General features: G+C 36.3%; 1 protein-coding gene across 1 annotated transcript in view; it reads left to right on the top strand.

The window, feature by feature from the left end:
• The first annotated feature begins 10,367 nt into the window (after positions 1–10,367).
• The window catches only part of LOC150107758 (Parkinson disease protein 7 homolog), a 66,785-nt gene continuing 57,621 nt past the window's right edge, over positions 10,368–19,531 (top strand). The window contains exon 1 of the mRNA XM_090392036.1: positions 10,368–10,647. Within this exon, the coding sequence (XP_090248162.1) occupies positions 10,561–10,647 (87 nt within the window). The 5' untranslated portion in view covers positions 10,368–10,560. The remainder of the gene's footprint in view (positions 10,648–19,531) is intronic.

Genomic DNA, 19,531 nt, shown 5'->3' with positions numbered 1-19,531 from the left:
TGGGTACCAGTGGAGATTAAAATGCCCACTCAGTCTCCAAAAGTTAGATAGGGCTAAAAGGTCTCGCTACTCTCTATACGGGAATAAAAAGTTGTTAGCTGTTTTTTTTTAATTTATTTGTTTATTTATTTTTTAAAATGGTGTGTTTTGGGACCGACTGATTTTGATAACAATGCCGATTGATAATATTATCCGCGATCACATTAATCGGATTCTACTGTAAAGATATGCAATCTTGAGTACATTCTTCTTGAATATTCTCTACTACATCTCTATCACTTCTTATTTAATGTAGCAATATTTCAATGTACTTCACACATGTAGAAATCTTAAGCTTTTGTCATCTTAAATTTAGGCTGTGGAATGGCGTTCGACCTTGGATAAGATTTTTTTTTAGTTTTCAAAATTTAAAAGTAATGAAAAATACACTTGTTGTCATTCCTTGATTTGTAAGATTGATTTTTTTTTTTCATAATATGAAACCATGAAACATACAAACAGGGACGTCGCCAGATTATATCGCACCCAGAGGCAAACAATTAAACATCTCCCCTGATGGATTATAAGACAAAAATATCAGAAAATCTCCAATTCTTATTTTGTTTTGCATTAATGTTTCTCTTGTAATAAACAATTTTATAACACAAATAAAATGTTTATAAGCTCTTCTAAATTTAAATTATAAGTTATGTCCGCCTCTATCGATATAGTTGCTAGACCAACCAATCTTTCTTGGGTCATTACTGTTCGCAAATAATTTTTAATCAGTTTAAGCTTGGAAAAACCCCTTTCCGCCACTTGCTACGTTGACAGGAATTGTTAGCATAGAGAAGGCGCCTACCGCAATATGGCTGAACGAGCGCCTTTATTAAGCCGCGCCGTGAGGCAGGTTGCCTCTATGCTACACCCTGTCGACGGTACTGCATACAAATACAAACATACTAATGCTATTGCTTCAACGAGAGCCTTATTAGCATCATTATGTGTCACCTAGAGGGAGAAAAAACCAACAATGTAAAGATTCTCTCATCACGAGGAGAATTGCACCGAGGTTTTTTCCAGTTGAAATCTTTCAATTGCGCTACGGTGGCGCTTATAATTTTGTTTCACTGTGATGAATAAATTGGTTACCACCTTCACTTGTGCTACAGTTATAAATAGTTCTGATAAAGGCATATAGATTATCTTTTTGAGAAGCTACTGTATGAATAAAAGGAACTGCTAGTGTTCAACATTTCATTTTCCTAATATAATTCTATTTCCCTGTGATGAATAAATTATTTACCACCTTCACTTGTGATAAAAGTGTAAACAAAACTTTATTAAGCTTATTAGGGATCATAAATGTTTGCATATATTAAGGTTCTTTAAAAGTTACTCAAGAACAAAGGAGTCATCACTCAAGGAGATAGACAAAAAGTAAGAATAGCAATCAAATTTGTAGTTCATCAACAGAAAGTATTCAAGAGTTGGAAGGAAAGAATGTCGTTGGGTAAAAATAGTTTACCCAGCGATGTAGTGTGGTAAATCGGCTTGTAGGGCATATCAAAACTGATACCCCTTAAGATATGCACCTGAAATGGAGCTTGCTCTGCTCATGCTATGGCAGCGATATTTCCTCTCATATTTATTATTATTATTATTAAGAGAGACCACCTCCAGGGAGTCAGAGACTCATGGAGGTAGGCCACATACTACACACACACACACACACCAGCTATCATATTTATTCTCGAATTCATTCACACTGCTTGCGCTCACAACATCCAATGGTAGTCCATTCCAATCACGCACCACCCCCGGAGAGAAAAATCTAGCCCTCACACCCTTCTTTGCGGCCTTCATTCTCAGCTTCCAATGATGCCCTCTCGTCCTTTCTCCACCCTCCATAAATTGAAATCCTTTATGACCCTTTCAGAAGTTTGTAAGTCTCAATCATATCACCCGTCTTTCTCCTGTTTGCTAGTGTCTGCAGTCTACAAATTCTCAATATGTCTTCATAATCAGTATTCAACAATCCTGATATCATTTTTAACAGTCTTCTCCTTTGTACTGTCTCCAATATATCAGAATCACCATGGAAACCAGACCTGCTCACAATAGTCCAAGTGAAGTTTTATCAAGGCATTGTAAAGAGGCAAAATAACATCCTTATCTTTATATGTGAACGTTCGTTTCAGCATTGCAATTATCTTTTAAGTTGTAGATAATTGCAATGCTGAAACGAACGTTTGCATGTAAAGATAAGGTTGTTAATCTTTGCCACATGGCCCCTAAACTTCAACTTCCTATCTATTAACACTCCAAGATCCCTAGCCTCATCAGTTTCTTCTAGCCTAATCCCACCAATATAATACGACATTGGTTATCTAATCATACCGAAGTGAATGACTTTACATTTACTGACACCCATTGTCCTATGCCCAAAATTCTAGCTTATTCAAATCATTCTGCAAAGACTGCATATCAGCAAATAACCGTATGCTGCTTGTCAAAATCCTTCCCAATAGCATTAATGTACAGATTGAATAACAGTGGACCAAGCATTGATCCTTGTGGTACACCCCTTGTTACCTTAAACCTTGCAGACTCAGATCACTTGTATACCACTTTTTGATATCTGTCAGTCAGCCTCCCTCTTATCCATGCTAATATTGTATAACCCAAACCCATTTTCTCCAATTTATGCAGCAGTCTGCCATGCTGTATTCTGGTCAAAAGTCTTAGCAAAATCCGAAAGTATCATGGTGTAGCCATTCCCCCTCGTCTAGTTCAATGGGAACATTGTTATAGAATGTGAGCAAGTTGCTAAAACATGACTCTCCCTTAGTAAACCCATGTTGTTCGTTGCAAAGTAGAGATTCATTGTGAACCCATTTCTGAATGCGGGCCCTAACCAATTTTTCCAAAATCTTCACCAACACTCCTCAGTTACTAATTGGTCGATAGTTGGAGATATCGGCCGAAGTAATGGGCAGTTCCTTTGACCGCGAATGGCCAGTTTTAGCTGAACACTCTTTTAGCACACGTGTTGATCAGTCCCTATTGCTGAATTGTTATTCAGTTTATGCAACAGCTCTAATACCTCGGTCTCACACACCTGCGTTTCTTCACCTAGTGAAGAGGTAACAGTGAGCTCAATGCTGCGTTTACCAGGTTGATAGCTTTTAACGAAATGGACAGTCATTAACTAAACAGCCACTTCTTCATCTGTAACCCTCACGCCATCTGGATTTAGAAGAGGTATTCTTTCATATTCATTCATTCTTTTACTTGTAGCATATCGATAGAATTCTTGTGGATTGTCTTTAGCTAGTTTCTTTTCCTAATTAGACTTTGCTTTCCGTACAACAGTTGTGACTATTCTAGCCTGATGCTTATAACGTTCATAACGGACGTCATCATTATGCAAACGGTATTCCTTCTACATCGTCCTTTTCTTACGAATCTCTTGCTTAATAAGATTACACATCCATTTCACTCCTACTCTATTTATTCTTCGAACACTCAGGACATATTCTGATATCGCATCATTTAAGTATTGCTTAAATGCTTCCCATGCATAGTCGATATTCTTCCCATCCAGCAACCGATCGCATTCCACTGAACTTAGTATACTCCTCAGTTGGTCATAATTTTCTGCTTTGTAATTCAGCATGCAACCTTTTCTGAATGGAAAAGTCATAAACGTAGTCAATTCCCAAGTGAGTACCGCATGATCACTGTCACCAACTGGAGGCAGAATAGTTACATCTTTAACTGAAATACCCTCTGATAGCATAATCAAATCTAATACTCTTTGACCCGGAGTTCCTTCTGTCACATGCTGCTTGAGGAAGTTGTCCCTCAACAGCTCAATAAATGCATTTTCATTCTTCTCATATGAAATATTGTTAGTAGTATTACTACATTCATAGGCTTAAACTGTAACTGGATTTAAGTCATCCAATATCATTTGCGGCACGCCGCTCCTCTCCTATCCACTCTATCTTTTCTAAAGTTACTGTACCCATGACACTCGATACCAGTTAGTAGGTCTGATTCTGATAGCCAGGTCTCACCAGTTCCTACAACCTGAGGTCGCAACATATTGACTATGGCAACAAACTCTACCCCTTTGTTTCTGATACTCCTAGCATTCGTGTACAGACATAATAATCTACCTGCATGTTCTTTTGTATAATCTTGTTTGCAGTCTACCTGACACAGCTGGATATCTTGCAGATCTCTATTCTTCTCCAATGCCTTACCCATGTAGACATCTTTGCTCACATATTAATTGGTCCGAACTGTACAAACACAAACCCGCAATCGTTCTCATGTCGTCAACGTTTTCATGACAAAGCCCATTCCCGTCAACACAGTTATATACCATTGTCTTTCTTACACTCACATTCACACCATTTCTCCCTTTATAATTTAGTTTCCCTGACTCTCTGCGTTAGGTCTCATACCAGTTATCAGTTTTTCCAGACTCCTGGTACCAAACGCATTCAGGTGTAGGCCATCCCTCTTATACAAATTCAATCTTCCCTCAAACTCACTCCACACATCCACTCCTTCAACATAACCTATGCATCAAATCATTTGCCATCATAGCCCTTCTTTTTAATTCATTTTTATCATAGCGAGGTAAAATACTAAGGATTTTTACTTTCTCATGCTTCACTCTCGCCTCTTCCAGCAACCCTTTTATGTCCTCTCTCATACTGAACTTATCGCCAGTTAAATCGTTCGTACCTACTACAACTTTGATTTCATTTACTTTTCTTTTCTGTTTTTTGATTACTTGAGTTATATTTTTAATTTTCGCTTCAGGAAAACTCGATGTTATAACTCTCTTATCTATAGCATGTTTTATTATAGTATATACCAAATAACTTCTTTCATTTTACTAACAACGTCACTTACCTGATTTTTGTTATTTCCTGACTCACTTGTTTCCTTGCTTTGTTGTTTCTTATTTTCCTATTCATTTTTCTTTTTCTCCGTATGCTCATTTAAACGTCTCTCATCTTTTTGTAATTCCTGCGTTGTCTTTCTGATGATCTGCTTCAACTTTGCTATTTTGGCGGTTAATTCATTTTCGTTAACCTCCTCCATGTGCACAATAATCTCGTTGGCAGGACTAACCTTCTTGTTCTCACCTGCGATGCTTTTATTATTATTATTATTATTATTATTATTCCTGACACCTCCAAGGAGTCCGAAGACTCATCGCGGGAGGACACCTACAACTGTCTCAACCACACACCGAAGCTCTACTACGAATCGTCTCCATCAACGCCATCTACCGCCCATTTCCACCACCACCACAACTGGTATTCTATGTCTGTAAATTGCGTGTGTTCTGAAGGGTCAATTTCTCTGTATGTGGGATGAAAAACCCGAGTTTCCGGGAGAAAAAACCCTGCTACCTCCGTATGAGATCGGCTAACTCACCTTCGATTAAAATTTTAGCATTACCTTTTCTTGCCCTTTTTTGGCGATATTTTAAACGTATACTAAATATTAAAATATCTTAATAAAAATATATGATAAAATACTAAATATACTATAAAACACCAAAATCTACACTAGTATACCACAAAACATAATTTTCTAAGCGAAAACACAATAAAAATAGACAATAATCACCAACTTTACAGAAGCACTAAATTCGCCGACCAACTACTATGTATCCTCGAACCAAAATCTGGAAAACTGGATTCATTAAAAAATGTTCGCTATTATTATTATTATTATTATTATTATTATTATTATTATTATTATTATTATTATTATTATTATTATTATTACATGACACATCCAGGGAGTACAAAGACTCATTGCGGGAGTGCACTCTATTCTACTTCGCTAAATACACTCCCCATCTCTACTACTGCTTAATTCTCTTAGTACACCCATCTGTCGCCTATCAACACCAACAACAGTATTTTTTTTTTTGTCTGTAAATTGCGTGTGTTCTGAAGACCGATTTGCGTGTACGCGGGATGAAAAACCAGAGTTTCCTGCGGAAAAAATCCTACTACCTCCGTATCGTTATGGATGATTTCCGAGTAATACAGGTTAATAAAATTGTTTCACGATTACTGCAGAGAAGTAAAAAAAAAACTTTCTAGCTTTATGCCGAAGTAGAAGCGTTTTCCATCCTACAAACCAACTTAATAACCCAACGCGCTCATTTTTGTTTGTTAATTTTATGTGTCCATTTGTTTTGGATGAGAGTAAACGCTACTGCCTTTGTATAACACCTTTGCATATATATTTACAATAAGCGTGAATTTTCGTTTTATGAAGTTTCCATGTTTCTAATAAATTACTTAGATTTTAACAATAGTTCGCAATTATTATTATTATTATTATTATTATTATTATTATTTTAATGTAGTCGCTTGGTTATATGTGAAAGGTACACTGTTTCCGCTAAGTTACGTTTTCCATAACATGTGGTTTCACTTTTTGGTGACTTGGGGGAGACCAGACTCCTACCAGGCGCGTTGGATGGCAGATGAGGGAAGCCCAACTGGTTGCTCCGAATAAAGAATCAGAAGCCGTGGATCAAAAGGTGTGGCAGAGGAAAGGCTAGCCGGCCACACTAAAATGCCAAAAACTTCCATGAATTACACCATTACTGGGAATACATCTTACACTACCGCGTACGAGATAGCCAACACGAGCCTCGCATAGTGTTGGTGAGAAATCTTCTATGTGGTCAGCAAAATGTGATTAGTATATAGATACTGTAAATATCAAATCTCTATACAAAGCAGGAAAACTCCAAATTCTACAAGAGAATCTGAAAAGGATAAAGTGGGGTATCATAGGAATCTCAGAAACTCACTGGACAGGAGAAGGATGCTTAAACATACCAGAGGGCAAATTATTCTATTCAGGAAGAAGAGACAATATACATAGAGAAGGAGTTGCAATCCTAATAAAACAAAATCTTACTGCAAGTCAGTGGCGCACTCAGGATTTAATCTTGGAGAGGGGCCGAGCGCTCAGGATTTAAATTTAACCTTTGGGGGGGTCAAGTTGAGTAGACGTTTTGCGAATACACACTACACATCGCATACGACCTATAACTGAGCATCTGCAGTGATCGCTAATTCATAAGTAGCACACAACATAAATAAAAATAATGAATTTTAATTAGGAAAAGATTTTTGGAAATTTTTCTAGTGTTTTTTCCTTTTTTTTGGAGGGTGCCCGGGCCCCTTGTTCCCCCCCCCCCTCTGGGTGCGCGACTGCTGCAAGTGTAACAGATATTAAGCCTATCTCATCCAGAATAATAGGAATTAGACTGAAAGCCAAAGGAAAAGCACTACATATAAAGGTTATCCAGATTTACGCAATTGGACGCAAGTCACAATGAAGAAGACATCGAACTATTCTACAATGATATACAAAACGAAATAGATAATACAAACTCCAGAGACATCTTACTCATAATCGGAGATTTCCACGCTAAGATTGGAACTTTCAGAGAAGTGCTAAAAGATGTAATTGGGAAATCTGGAATTGGAACAGAAAATGAAAGGGGAGAAACTCTGCTCAATTTCTGCAAAGAAAGCAACCATGTCATCTCAAACACAATGCTTTACCATAGACCTAGTTTTAAATACACCTGGACATCACGAGATAGAGAAATATGAAATTGTATAGATTATGTCCTAATTAGAAGTAAATGGAAAACCTCAGTCAAAAACGTAAGAACGCTCAAAATCCTAGCTTTGGATACAGACCATGAACTTTTCTCTGCAACAATGTGGATAAAATTCAGTGAACTATAAAAGAAATGGAATTGATAAACTTCACATGGAAAAGTTAAAAAATAACCAAATAAGATTAGACTACATTAGGAAAATTGAAGAAATAAATAGGACTCAAACAGATGAAACCGAAAACCTTTGGAAAACAGGAAAAGAAATATTAATTAACTCTCCAAGGGAAACTTTAGAAATTTATAAGAGACCCAGTAATAAATGGTTAGCATCTGAAATATTAGAAAAATGTGAAGAAAAAAGAAAACTAAAAACAAAAATAAACAGACATAGCTCAGAAGAAAACAAGAAGAAATACAAACAACTCAAAAATGAAATTGATAAACTCTGCAGACAAGCTAAAGAAAACTGGCAAAACAAAACAGAAGAAAAATGCAATGCAGCATATAAAAACCATAACTTAAAAACATTACATAACACAATTAAAGAAATTACAAAACACTTTTCACCACTACCGGTAACAATGATCAACCATCAGGGTGAGGAAAGAGGAAATCCAAATGCGATAAAGGCAATATGGATGGAACACTAGCAAGAAAACTTTAAGAATGAAAGCAATACTACCTAATAACAAAGCTCCACACTAACTAAAGAGATGACACCTTAATGATCCTTCCACCAGAAGTGGAGAATGCTCTAAAGCAAATGAAATCTGACAAAACACCAGGGATACTACAAATGCCATCAGAACTCTGGAATGAGGGAAAGCAAACAACTTTAAAATTGCTTAATACACTTTTTAACAAAATCATTAAAACAGGAGAAATACCAGAAGATTGGAGAACAGGTATTATCATATCAATTTACAAGAAAGGTGATAAGAAAAATTGTAAAAACTACAGACCAATCACATTACTCAGCCATGCTTACAAAATATTTACAAGAATCTTGCAGAACAGAATAAAGAGCATATATGAGATAGTGAAGAACAGGCAGACTTCAGAAAGAATCGCTCCACGTTGGATCAGATCTTCATGATACAGACTAGCAGAATTATACTGGGAACATAACAAAAATATCTATTACTGTTTAATAGATTTTAAACAGGCATTCGTCTCAATAAACAGAGTAACCTTATTAAGAATATTAAAACAGAAGCAAATCGATGAAGATACCCTAAACTTCTTAGAAAAATATTATAGTCTCACAGAAGCAATAATTAAATTCAATAGTATAGCAACAGATAAAATAAACGTGAGTAAAGGAGTAGTAGCCGAAGGATGTCCCATCTCCCCATACCTTTTTAACATCTATCTAGAGGATATGGTTAACCAAGCTTTGGAGGGAGAAAAAGGGGTCAACCTAAATGGTTATAACCTTAATAACATAAAATACGCAGATGACATTGTAATGATAGCAGACACAAAAGAAAGAATGGTTAACCTAATAACCAAACTAAACAATACGGCTAAATTCAACTATTTAGGAACAGTAATAACAAAACACCTGGATACCATGACCACTATTAAACATAGAATATCGACTGCATGGTCATCATTTAATAAGCTAGGTAAAATCTGGAAAAGGAATAAAATCTCAAAACCTCTAAAAATAAAATTATATAATGCAATTATAATACCCACTGTGCTATATACTTCAGAAACATGGACACTCAAGAAAATGGAGATAGGAAAACTGGAGACTTTCGAAATGAAATGTATCAGAAAAGTAAATAAAAGAAAATGGACAGAAAAAAAAACAAACAAACAAAACTGTAAGACAAGACCTAAAATATACAGACTCATTAATCGAAAAGATCAAAAGAAGACAACTTCAGTGGTACGGACATGTCGAGAGAATGCCATCAAAAAGACTACCCAACTTTGCTCAGTATGCAAGAATGAAAAAAAAAAAAAAAAAGGAAGACCAAGAACTAAATGGATAACGACAATAAATAACAACATATAGACGGCTCACCAGCCAAGCAAGAAACCGAGACTCCTGGAGGTTGTTGTGCAAATATGGAAGACTCAATCCGTCCCCGACAAAAGAGGACAGTAAGTAAGTTTCCCTTGACTTTGATGCATGCTCCTGTGCCAATGGTAGCTTTGCTAGAATGTGAGCCAGTCTTTGCACTGGTGACCTTGGAGAGACTATAGATTTGGTTAAGGCTCTAAATAGAGCATTAGATTTGATCTTCTTATGGGTACGTCATGTGCGATTGATAAAAACGAAATGTACTGCGCATCTACTACAACAATTCTCTATACCAAGGTTTCCCAAACTTTTTTTCCGTGGCCAGGTTATTTTAATATTTCATCTTCGTGACTGACTAAAATTTTTATGGCCAATAGGTAAAATAAAACAGATTTGAATGTTCATAGAGTTACTTTACCGCCATTTCACTGAAAATTTATACTGTGAAATGGCGACGCGACGCGGACGGAGTGAGTTTTTCGTCGCTATTAATTAAATTATTTATTCATTAGTCCCGATTGAACGCTATTTACTTGCATTTTAGAGTTTCGTGAAAAAAGAAAACCCAAAAACGAAACACCTAGGTTTTCGAGAGTTTTTTCAGGCTATCCGGCATTTAGCTTTTGTGACCTGGTGCCGGGTTGTGACCCACCATTTGGGAAACGCTGCTCTGTAAATATCACACAGACGGTAATGTGTGATCAACGTTCTTGAATTTGTTTGTGTGAGTCGTGCAATTGTCAGGTTATTGCTGTTGACGAGTATTTGTAGGCTATTTGGCTTTATTCCTTATATGTTATTAAACACATTTCTGCACTATAACGTACCATAGTCTAGAATTAATAATTTTGTAAAAATGTCCAAAACCGCTCTTCTTGTATTAGCTGATGGGGCTGAAGAAATGGAAACGGTGATTTCAGTAGATGTAATAAGGCGAAGCGGAGTAAGTAAAGTATATGAGCGTTGTCAAATTGCGTCATGTTAATTGCATAGCTTGTAGGTTTAAGCCATGATGAGTACCGAATAAAGTATAACCGAACAGGAAGCATAGATGTTTTGGTATAGTTAACTTCTGAAGGCAGTGGTGTGCGCATGTTAGACATTGCAGATGGTTAGGGTTGGGGGGGGGCTCACCTGAATTTGGAGAGTATATAATTATAATAATAAATCAATCTTACGTAATAAATTTGCTTCCGTTACTAATCTGTATGTTGCATAGCTTCAAATTGCGAATTATCTGGTGACATGCTACTTGCATTCCGTTTATTTATCCACTATATCACAGCCTTTTATTCGTTATAAATTACATTTGTGCAGGATAAATCTAATGTTAGCTATATAGAAAATGATTACATCGTTACTCAATTAGCGAATTATCATTATCCAGTCGAAGGTGAGTTAGCCGATCTCATACAGTGGTAGTAAAGTCTCGTGTACAGGCAAATTGGCCAAGATGCGTGTAATTTATTACTGTACAAACCTGGAATTAACTCATTTACAAACAAAAATAACTGTACGTCGACAGTAGATTATGGTCTAGCGTGTACTTATAGGATTAAGTAGTGGAGACGGGGGGGGGGGATTATGTCGAGTGCCCTCCTATGATGAGTGTGAAACTGGATGACAGTATATACCGTATATGCCGGCGTATAAGACGCACCGGCCAATAAGACTCATCCCTTTTTTTGTACGTATTTTTTATGAAAAAAACTTTATCACTGTATATTATAATGAATTTACAGTATTTCAAATATAAAATAATAAGTAGGTCTACTTTCAACAAATACCTAATCTAACTAAGAAAAGTACCCACTTTTTAATCTACATCAAAACCCAGAAATTCATCCCCAGAACTAAATGAAGAGACACTTGAAACCTCTTCTAAATCAGAATCTGAGTACTCATACAACAAATTGTGCATTACTAATGCCACACTTCTTAAATGATTTAACCACTGTCTCAGTTTTCACAGCATCCCATGAAGCTTTTACCAACTCACAAACTTGCAAAATGCTAGGCCTCTTCCTGATGGCATTACCTCAAAATCTGAAGACTGCATCCAACTATTCCACTTCTCCTTCATAAATCCCTTAAATGGTATATTAATGCAGATATCTAAAGGTTGAAGCTGACTAGTTAGACCTCTTGGAATTACAGCTGAGTTTTCAATTCCTTGAGTTTATTTTTAACATCTTCAGTTCTGTGAGAACGAAACTGATCCCATAATAGCAGGGTAGGATTCTTCAACAGTCTGCCAGGGCGAATAAACCAAATTTTATCTATGCATAACTTCATTCCTCCTCCATCCATCCAGTCTGGAACTGGAATGCTCTCGCATACCACAAGGAAGCAAGAAAAAAAATCGCTTAACTTGGAACAGAGAACATTTCCAGAAATGAAAGTAATAAAAAAACTGAGTATCGATGTATAGGATGCACTCTGTTTTTCAGATCTATTTTCAAAGAAAAAAAGTGTCTTATACACCGGCAAATATGGTATATCACTTAGTTTCATTACCAGAAGTCAAATTGCTTATACTAATGTTAGTCATTTGCCTTTATTCATACAGTAGCTACTCATTGTTATACAAGCATATACTTGTATAACTGTACAAGTATATGCTAGGTACATCGTATTTCTGATTATTCTATGGATATGCTCATTTAATTGGATTTGATAATGAAGAAAATAATTAATATTATTATCTGATCTCCATGGAGTCAGACTCATCATCGGAGGTACATACTGTTGCACACAATGCTCATCCACTGTGCCTTAAACTGACTCAATGTCTGCATTCTCAACACACTTAGGTAATGCATTCTACTCTCCAGGCAATGAACCTGCTCCTCGCTCCTCTGCTCCAAACCCTCCTTATACAATTTCCAGCAATGGCCCCTTGTTCTATATCCCTCTTCCATTCTATGAACAATCTTCTCTGTCAACCTGATAACAAATCCCTGACTAGCTTATGTCTCAATTCTGTCCCCTCCCCTCCTTCTCCTATTCACGAGGCTTTGCAATTACATTCTCTCAATCCGTCCTTGTACTCCACATTAATAAATTTAATATTAAATTTAATAATACTGATATTCTGTCTAATAGACAAGTTTAATGTTAATACTATTAAAGTAAGTTATGAACCAATTCTGGATTATTATTATTATTATTATTTTTTTTTAACCCTGTGTAACTAACCTTCATAAATGTTTTCATCTTTATTATTGTTAATATGCATAAAAAAAATGTTTAAAACAAGTTTGTTTTTAGCATGAATACTTCATTTAGCATTTCATTACCCAAATGAAATGTGATATGGGAAATGCAATGATTGAAATAATCTTCAATTACAATATTTATGCAAAGATTATTTGCATATAATAAAATTTAGAATTCTTATTATGCAAATTTAATGAAAAAAAAATGGAAATGCAGCATGGAGGATTGAAATTCAACTTTTTTGATTATCCACCAAAGGATCAGCTTCTTTTCTTCCTGTACAGTTCTGCTGAGTTGCTTGATTCTGTAATCCAGCCAGTTGTGGATAAACTAAAGAACAGGTAGTGTTTACATAGGAAAAAAAAAATTATCTGCTGCCTACCACGCCATTAGAATTCAGGCTTATCAGACTATGTTCTGGGTACCATCTCTAGAGCCTAATGGGGGGGGGGGGGAAGTGCTTCATTGCAACACGTTTAAACATCACAAGAGATTTATTGTAGTATCTGCAGATATCCTTAAAAATGGTGTGTGTGTGTGTGTCTAAAAGATATCAGAAGCTATATAAGGCTTCTTGTTCAACAACAGCTTGTGTCTTCCCGTGATGAGTCCTTGGAGGTGTCACATAATAATAATAAAAACAATTAGGGCTGTTGATTAACACACAAAGAGCACACTTCCTAGGATATAAGCTCAAACATTTTCACTTTCTTTGTAATGCACATGCATGAGTGTGCAAATCTTATCATTCCCTTAAGGTATTTTATAACAGATGAAATATTGGAATCGTAAAACTAACATTTGATATCTTTTCTTAGTTGCATTAAATCTATGTAATGAGTTTTATCCAGCATAGAATAGTGAGTTTATATCTTAATTTTTCTTTCAATAATAAGAATTTCTTTACCTCTTCATTCAATTACATGTGGCATTATGTTACTTGGTTGTTGGAAAGACTTTTTAGATCACATTCTAGAATGTGAGAAATCTTTATAAGAACTTTTCAACCAAAGATGAGTTAGCTTGCCTCATCTACAGAAGTGACAGTGTTTAATTCTGACAAAGTTGATATTTTTGTTACACTTAACAGTGAAACTGGTTGGTGAACTAGCACAGTTAACAAGTATGAGCTGGTCTTATATACATTGCATTAGTTGCCTTGTCTGTAATTCCTATCAAATCTGAGTGATGCCTTGTACATTAACATAGCCACTACTTTATCTCTACTCAATGCTGTCCTCTTTATCATAGCAACAGTGCAGTGTGTTCTAACCATCTCCAGGTCCTGAATCTTGCCTGTCTCCTGGAGCTCAATTTTACCTATATATATATATATATATATTCAAAATTCATTTTTACTCGGTTGGAATATTATAAAAAAAGGTTTAATGACTATTACCGAGAGAAAAGATGACAAGATATATTTAAAAAAGTTTTTTAACTTGGGTATATTTAATAAAAATCTCCTCCAGAGATTTTTATTAAAACTTAATACACCTTGTTGCAACTTATATAATTAAAGTTGATAAGGCTTTGTATTACTAAAACCTTGGTATTTAGGGTCTAGCTACTCACTGAGGATGTTCATGTAACGAAACTAGTAAACTAGTAGTATCTTTTTTAAATATATCTTGTCATCTTTTCTCTCGGTAATAGTCATTAAACCTTTTTATATATATATATATAGTTTTACTATTATATACTCTGAAATGCAAAAACCCTTGCCATTTAACATTAAAAGGTAACCCTGCCCAAGAAAAAAGTGGGGAGAATTTAATTAAATTTTCCCAAAGACTTGATGTGGAAGAAGCAACCATGCCTTGAAATAGTGCAAAAGTGTGGCAAGGAAGGGAATGAGGAGTACATTTTTTTTTTTACATAGAGAATGGTAGGCGAGTACTGTGCATTGCCTTCCTCTGTTGTGATTACTAAGCATGTAAATGAGTCTTAAGATTTCGTATGACATTGGTTGGTTGGGTGCAACTTCTTGTGATGAGTCTAGCTTAGTGAAGGTTTGTTAATAATAATTTTTAAACATAAATTCAGAGCTGAAACTAAATGAGGATATCATACAACAATAACAGTGATAGGATTCCTTGTGGATTTAACGTAATAATAAACTTCATGTTTTGCCATGGACTTCTGATAGCTTTGTCAGAAAGGTGAACAGAATACTGTTAATGCATGTGATGGCTAACAATAATTTATTAAGTTACTAATTAATATTAAATTATTAATAAAAATTACATTTCTTAAATTATTGATTAATTGGGATGGATATGAATCTGGTGATTAGGATTAGAAGGTGGCTGACAGATAAATGTTGTAGAGGGAGTCCAGGAGAGGGTTGGTGGTGTTCCATGGAGCTCAGTGCTTGGTCCTCCTCTTTGTTTAATTTGTGCATCAATGATGTGGGAGCTGATTACAGGAAATATTTGGTTCTTTGTTGATGACATATGGCTGGAAGGAGTGGGTGATTTAGCCTTATCTAATTTTTGAAGACCAGGGACACACATCTTGCCCAAAGCCATCAGTGATTTTTAATATGCATTCTGAGAGGAGAGTATAACAAATTATTGGAAATAATATTTGTTATTTTAATGATTTTAATATACATATGTGAGAATTTCATATAGCTATATTGCTTTATATACATCTACAATAAGAATGTGTGTGTGTGTGTGTGTGTGTTAGATGACTGATTTACTTGGTTGAAGTGCGTGTTTTTTAGGATTAAATGACTGGGAAGTAGATGAGAGATAAAAAATAGATTTTAATGCAAGTCATACTGCAGCTGACTTGCATTCAAAACTCTGTCTTCCTAAATGACCTACACCAAGCCTGGAATAGCTGCAAGAAAACTATCGCCACATCGAAAACTGTTTGAGGGAGCTAAAAGCAGGAAGCTGGTATCCTGCCCAAACAGCTGCCATGCTTTCTGGGCTTTAGTGAACGCTATTGGCTGTAACTCCTATCCAACACTACTCCCATCACTATTACACTCACATGGTACTATTGCATCATCACCCATAGAAAAAGCAAACCTCCTAGCTTCCTACTTCTCCAATCCTTGCATAGCTGATCATGGTAAATGTTCCTTTACCATTCCAAACACTATATGCCACATTTGATCTTTTGTCAAAAAGAGATCAGAAACAATTTTACTCAAATTGGATACCAAAAAAGTTTCCTACCCTAATTAGATTCATTGTTATAACGGTCTGAGCTTGTGGATTGACTTCTACTCTGTGCTACCTATTTACGCTTTCTTATGCCACTGGTATCTATCCTGCAGTCTGGAAACTACCCCATATACAATCTATTCCTAAGAAGGGTGATAAATCTTTACCTTCAGACTACTATCCAATTTCTCTCCTTTTCAGTTCTTTCTGAAGTAATGGAAAGAATCATCAACAGCTAACTCCTATGCTACCTTGATGACTCATCTAATAAATGACTGACAGTATTGATTCTGTCACTGTTGATCAACAGGGGATCTACTAATATATGTCTGATCTCTGAAACAAAATTGCCCTTTGTTTTTTCAAGGCAGTTGACAGAGTTTAGCATTAAGGTCTGCTGAATAAATTGCCATCATTCACATTTCCCTGACTTCTGCAATTGAGTAGCCAGCATTCTGACCAGAAGCTCATGAGTGAAGTTGGATGGCTCCGTATCTTCTATCTATACAACTAATGCTGGGATCCCACAAGGCTCTGTTCTTTTGCCCACCTTCTATACATAAATGATTCACTCCTGCTGACTGCCAATCCAGTACATAGTTTTACGGGTGATAGCACGTTGCACTCCTCTTTTTGGTTTGCCAAACCTTGCAAAGCACAACTTGCAGGATTTTAACCTCTACTATCTTGAATTCTGATTTTCAGAGCATCATCAATGGGGTAACCTTGTCAACCTCAATGCTAGCAAAACATCTCTGCATTATTTCCCAAAAAAGAATCTTGTTCTTCCAATCTTACCCTCAACAATACTCAAATCATCTATTCAAGATGAGATTTTACTTTCTTGAAATAACTCTAACTGCAAATCTCTCTTGGCACAAAGATATATCACAAATATTGTCTCCTCTGCATCCATAAAATTATGCTTTTGCTCAAGATGTTACTTTAACTCCAAACAGTTCCTAACCCTATACAAATCAAAAATGTGCTCAACCATTGAATAATTCCAAATCTGCCAGTCTGGCTGCCAAGTGGATAACGTACCCTCTTTCCAGGCCACAAGTTGAAATGCTGCCATTGGCATGGGATGTTTGTTAATCTATTTGGGCAGGGATGAATTTCATCACCCAGTGTGATCATTGCTCTACTTATTTGAGGTCTGAAAAAGTTCCATTTTTGGTTTCTAGAGCAGGATTCCAGATTCTATGGAGGAAAAAATGTAATTAATAAATCCTTAACCCACCTATGGTATACTAATGTACTGCAGATTTACAATCTTTGATATTTCAAAGATAAAAACTTTCAACATCTGCCTTTAATCCGGAGTATTTTAGTAATGAGGCGTGACACTATTTGAATACAAACCTTTGCCAGCAAAGGTTGGTCGATTGGTAGAGCCTCTGCTACTAATGGCTCATGCAAAGAGTTAATCAAGTTTGAGTGCGGTTAGTAGTTGGAAGGGAATCAATCATTCGATGCTGTTGGCACAGTCTCGCTCGATGAGTCTTTTGACTTCCTAGAGGTGTCACATAATAAAAATACTTGTATATGGGAAATATGACTTCTGGATCTGTCTCCCACTGATGAGACCTCAATAAAAGTTGAAACTAGTCTGGGAAGTGGACCATAATGCATAGCATTATGTCTGTAAGGATATGTGCCTTGCATTATGGGATACTAAAGCAATTGATGTGAAGTCATTGGCCTACATACAAGTATTCCAATCAAGAAGTTACTTCGTATGCAAACTTTGTTTGCTTTTACTTGGGTAAAGGATGAAACCAAGAATATAATTTCTTGGCATCTGTTACTTATAGTATAACCAAGTGAAAAAACATTCAATAACCTTTAGTTGGTGGGAATAACATTTAAAAAAAAAAAAAAAAAAAAAGAGAAATATTGTATGCAGAGATGACTCATAGCCCAATGAAACCTTACTTTTCCCTCTTACTGAAGGTGTGAAGTGGTCATTTCTATGTGTTTTCATCAATGGGAAGTATTCCGTTTTTGTTTCCTCCCTTTCTTGACACATGCAGTGTGAGTGAATAGTATTCCCCCCATGTACTTAACCAAGAAAGCAGCCTGTGTGGAAACCACTTTACTACCCTACTGTGATTTCTGCAGGCTGCCTACCTGTTGGTAATGTTCTGGGAGGCTTCCCAGTCAGTTGCCCAGTAATCCTGTTGTTGCTGCTGCTGCTTACTGTGCCAGGGAGTGCATGGAGGGAGACAGAGTATAGTAGTACAAGGAGTACCCCCCCCCCACACGCACTGCTAGTAAGAGGACACCAACTCCATATACAAGTAGCCTGGTTATAATGATACTTTGCATGCAGACTTTGTTTACTCATACTTGGATAAAGGATTAAAACAAGAACATAATTTTTTTGTCTAGTTGTAATTTGCTTGGTTACTTAGTTACCAAGCAAAAACACTTTCTACAACTCTCAAATCCAAAGTGTTTTAATAATATGATGATGCACTATTCTGCTATATGTATGAAAAATATTAACTTTTGAATTTATTTAGCTTTTGGTGTCACCATGAGTCTTGTTCTGATCAGATCCTAGTAAAGTTGAAACAGCCCCAATATATAGCGATATATCTATGAAATAAACTGTTTATGTCTGCACGGTTAGCCTAGTGGCTGTGCACTTTGCAACCATATGCCTGGGGAAGGAGTGTCCTAGGTTCGATTCCTGTCGGTGACGTGAGGAGCTGATGGATCTTCCTCAGCCATAACCAAGTTAGCTGGTCTTGGATGTGGACAGTATGGTTTTTTCCCAGTTTATCCTGGGGTTTTTCATCCCCCAAAACAGGCAAACCGGCCTTCAGAACTGAACACTACAGGCATAGGATACACCAGGGCATGGGGCTGATCACCTTATCCTGTGAACGGTTTGAGGTCTGATGACTAATAAACCCTCGACACTGCAAGGTAAAAAGAGGGAAAGGAAGATGAGATAAACTGTTTATTGCTGCACTGTGCATTAAGCTACTAGGGCAAGTTGATGTGAAGTCATCTGCCTCCATATACAAGTAACCTAGTTGCAAAGGTTCTTTACGCGCACACATGCTCGGGTAAAAGAATTGAACAATAATATAATTTGCTGCTGATGCCATGCTCGGATATCCACAGTACTAATGTGAACTAACAGAATTAACTTATTCTTTATCAACTTTACAAGCTGTGATACTTAACTTGCATCTGTCCAGCAGTATGGAACCAAGCTTTTATCCAGCCATCTAACTGTTGTTCTGCTGCTTGCACTTTGGCACTCTTAAATATTGGAAAAGTCATTAATAGTCAACTACTTCACTACTTGTGACCGACCAATTAATAATCGCCAATATGGATTCTGCCACTCTTGTGGCCACTCACTTTCGACACAAGCCATGGAAAAGTTTAGAGAAACTGAAATGGTTA

This window comes from Typopeltis vanoorti, chromosome 4, assembly GCF_054136105.1.
Source record: "Typopeltis vanoorti isolate ZY-2024b chromosome 4, IOZ_Tvanoo_1.0, whole genome shotgun sequence".
Classification (NCBI taxonomy): Eukaryota; Metazoa; Arthropoda; class Arachnida; order Uropygi; family Thelyphonidae; genus Typopeltis; species Typopeltis vanoorti.
This window is presented reverse-complemented; position numbering and strand designations above follow the sequence as displayed.